At 48.3% G+C, this 3,799-nt stretch overlaps 1 protein-coding gene across 1 annotated transcript; it reads right to left on the reverse strand.

Moving 5' to 3' along the window:
* Positions 1 to 24: 24 nt before the first annotated feature.
* Positions 25 to 3,368, reverse strand: LOC104276139 (beta-glucuronidase-like; the record flags this gene model as incomplete). The annotated part of the gene is made up of 5 exons (XM_009872333.1): positions 3,179 to 3,368; positions 2,534 to 2,715; positions 1,867 to 2,009; positions 1,166 to 1,353; positions 25 to 225 (listed from the first exon to the last, which is right to left on the reverse strand). Coding segments are annotated over exons 1-5 (885 nt in total), but the record flags the coding sequence as incomplete, so codon positions are not given.
* Between the last annotated feature and the right edge of the window lie 431 nt (positions 3,369 to 3,799).

A 3,799-nucleotide genomic window follows, 5' to 3' on the forward strand; every position in this document is an offset into this window, starting at 1 on the left:
AGAAGGCGCAAGAGCAGGCCCTGCCTCCGCAGCACGAAGCGAGGTGCCCATTAGGCGACCCCACGCACTTACGTCCGCGTCTTCGTGCTTGTTGACGCCGTGGAAGTAGAAGGGCCTGCCGTTGATGAGGAACTGCGTGCTGGTGACATGGACGGTGCGGATGCCGACCGGGAGCGTGTACACGTCCTCCAGCAGCACCCCGTTCACCTGTGCCTGCATTTTCACCTGGATTTCCGAAGGGGACGCGTAAGTGACATTGTGGGCTTTGCAAGGATGCCCTGTCCTCCCTCCCCCGCGTCCGTAAGGGCTGTCTGGACCTTGCATGGAGTCCCCGGCCCTGCCTCAGCACACAGCCTGCTGCTCGCCGCTGCTGCAGCTGATTCTTGTGGTCCCTGTGTACCTCCTCCAGGAAGGAGCAAGGTCTGACTAAACAGAAAATAGAAATGCAAGCTGGGAGAACTTGAAGGATGAAGAATGAAGCCTGGATGACCCTTCTGGGGTTTGTCCACCCCAAAAGCTTCAGTTTCTTTTCTCCTTATTCATCCAGGCCATTTCATGCCCCCAGGCAAGGCAGCGGTACACCTCTTCCGCCCTGCACACTGAGACCAGGCAATGACTGGAATGTCACCAGCTCACAAGAGATACAAACCTGAGCCCCTGAAAACTCACAGTAGCTCATCTGCCCTAATTTCTGCATCTAAACGTCACTACTCATCCTTAACTCGCACAGAGTCTTCCAGGCTCATGCTGCTGAAGGTGAACTCTTGTCTTGCAGAGTGGAAAGCAAGCTCATTGCACGGGAAAGCATGTGGAAGAGGTCACCAGCTTGCTCCTCAGAGACTCTACTCTCAGCTTTCATGGTATCTCCTCCTTATCTCAAACGGTCCTTTTGCAAGGGAGGGATTGGGCCCTAAATGTGAAGGGTAAGCATCTCGGAGTGTGCTCAGGCACTCCAGGCATGTCCCTCTTCTCACCAACAGACCTTTCAGTTCAGGAAGCTGGCAAAGCTTGATTTGATTACTGCATAATTAGCAATGCCACTGTGGCCATGTGAACAGGATCCATGGGAGAAGACAAGTACAGAAGATGGGCCATGTGGCAGTTCCTTAATCCTATTAGACAGTCAGAGGGAATGCATAAAGAAAGGAAGAAACATCACTGTTACCTCCAAGGAGTAGCGGTATCCAGGGTTTTCATGCATCAGGTAAGGCCACCAAAGATTTGGGTTCAGAACTTTCAGTTCTCCAGCTGGCCCATCGGCTGTAGCAACCACTTTTCCTTCTTGGTCGCATAAACTCAGGGACAAGGAATAGAGTGTGCTGCCAACAACCGACACCTCGTAATGCACCATTGCTAGTTCAAAGAAAACAAAAGACAATCAGAGACTGCCATGAAAGGAAAAACACGTGCATCAAATGTTGGGAGGGTTTTCACATACAACAGCATTAAAAAATGAGGGAGATGTAGAAAAAACACAGAGCGGCATGAATTGAATGTAAGAAGCACAACCTGTCTATCTTGAGGTCCAGAAGTTTTCAGCAAAATTCATGTATCACACCACTACCTTACTTAGAGAAAATCCTGCTTTAAGTGGCAGGAAGACTGCCCCTACTAAGAAATTCAAGAAACACCTGATCATCCTTTCACTTTATCAATAGTTTCTTGCAAGCACTTCTTTATTTCTTATTGTTTCTGAACTATTTACCATACTCTTGCAGCTGCTGAGCTGTACAATAGACCAGCTCAGGTTCAAGAGAAAGCCACTACGAAACAAATGAAATCAGACTTCTGTAGGGTATTTTCTCTGCTGCCCTTGTCATCTCCATTTGGAGCCCGAGGCAGCTGCCATCATTGTTCTGGACCTACCAACACTCTCTGATGAAGTAGTTGTCACAGTAATATCATCTATGTAGACAGAAGGAGTGGTGTAAAGCACAACCGGCCGATGGATTCCAGCATAATTAAAGAAATCAAACCTGATGTTCTGTACAAAATAGTTCTTGGGATACCTGGGTGAGTAAGACAGGAGAAATGGCTACATTATGTTTCATTACACAGAACCGAAGGCAGCATATGGATGCTAGAAATGTAAAATAGCCACGTAATTACCGATGCTAGCTAGCAAAATATCTTTACAACAGGATGGATCGATCTTTCAGTAGTGCCACTGCTGCTACTCTGAAGGGGACTACCACTTAATAAACATGTAATGCACTAAGTAGGTTTGATCCTTCGGGATAGCTCGTACTTGGAGTTCCCAGCTGAGTTCAAGCTTCTCGAATCTGCCATTGATTCAGCTTGGCAAATCACTTGATCTCAGTTCCCTGTGTTTACAACAGATGCAATAGCTCAGTGCAGATTTCTCCTAACACCAAACTTTATACCCCTCCCTGTTCAACCTATGAATTTTGGCATAAATACAATCAGGTGCTTTTATAAGTTGCTCAGAGGGTCTTATGAACCAGCAGCTGAACAAATTCCCGTTCTCTCATCCCTGGGATGAGCTCAGCATTACAGGTCTTCAGCAACTCACCTCGTTTTGTCATTCATGTACTGAATCGACCCTGGAGGCAGAGTATGGGGCGTCAGAGTGTTGTTGAGCGCGACAGTGATGCGGCAGGTGGTCCCTGGGCTGCCCTGGACAACGCTGCTTATATCTGCTTCAAAAGGGAGGTGGCCTCCTTCGTGTTCCACAACTTGCACTCCATTGACCCACTGCAAGAGAAGACACCCGTGAGCTCAAGCAGCAGGGTAGTTGGGGTTTTGTGGCAACCAGAGCAGGGAGAAGGGAAGGAGCCCAGCAAAGGGCACTTGGGATTGCCAGTAACACTGAACCTTCTTCTGGGCTCTTACTCATTGAGGGGCCAATCTAGCAGCCTTTTCTTTGCCAGGAGCCAGGTCTGGGTCACGTATAAGCAAGTGTCACTGAGAGACACAGCTTTGGGCAGATCCTGTGGCAAGGAAATGTTTTAGTTACTAGTCCTGATATTGGAAGATAAGAGAAGAGAGATGTGGGAAAGATGGCCAAGTTCTTGGCTGGAGGAAAACAGCCAAGAGTTAAGAGAACAGCAAAGTTATATAAAATCAAGGCAGAGACGTGTTCGCTGAAGAAGTCATAGGACAGATTTCAGTGCATCATGACTTTGGAAACACACAGACGATTACCCGTATGACGTACCACAATGGAGTAGTAATGGGCACTACCGAAACGGAGCACCACTCTGGTGTTGAGGTCCTCCTGAAGCCAGCGGCGAGGAAGCAGCACCTCTTTCTCGTACCAAACCCAGCCGATGTAGTTCTCCAAACTAGGGTCTTGCGTGATATCGTTGAAGCTGGCAGGCACTGGCATGTCAATCACAGGACCAGTCTGGCGGGAATTGCACAGAAAGGGAGAGAACAGATGACTTTTTAAAAGAAATTTTACTGTCTTGGCTGTCCAACCTGTACTGCTGGAGGTGTCCTCTTCCCAGCCTTACAATGCCTTTGTCAAGTGGAAACAAAGAAACTGGTGTGGTGTGTCGCAGGTCCTACACGAGTCTTACTTAGTATCAGGCCCAGGAATCTGCCTATTGCTACAGGAAGAAGCCACTCATACCTTTTTCCCCTCCTGATTTTACTAATGGCTCTAGTATTGCAGAATCAGAAAAGCGAGGGGAAAAGCAATGCCTGGGTCATTATTTCAGCCCTTCTACCCTTGTAGAAGGGTGTGAAGAGTTACGAGTGTTTTGGGCCTGATCCCCAGGGGAGGTCTGTGGAGACTGTCTGGGCTGAGCCCAGCCTTTCTCACTCCCTGAAAGCA

Source organism: Apaloderma vittatum, unplaced genomic scaffold (genome assembly GCF_000703405.1).
Source record: "Apaloderma vittatum isolate BGI_N311 unplaced genomic scaffold, ASM70340v1 Scaffold38186, whole genome shotgun sequence".
NCBI classification, from domain to species: Eukaryota; Metazoa; Chordata; class Aves; order Trogoniformes; family Trogonidae; genus Apaloderma; species Apaloderma vittatum.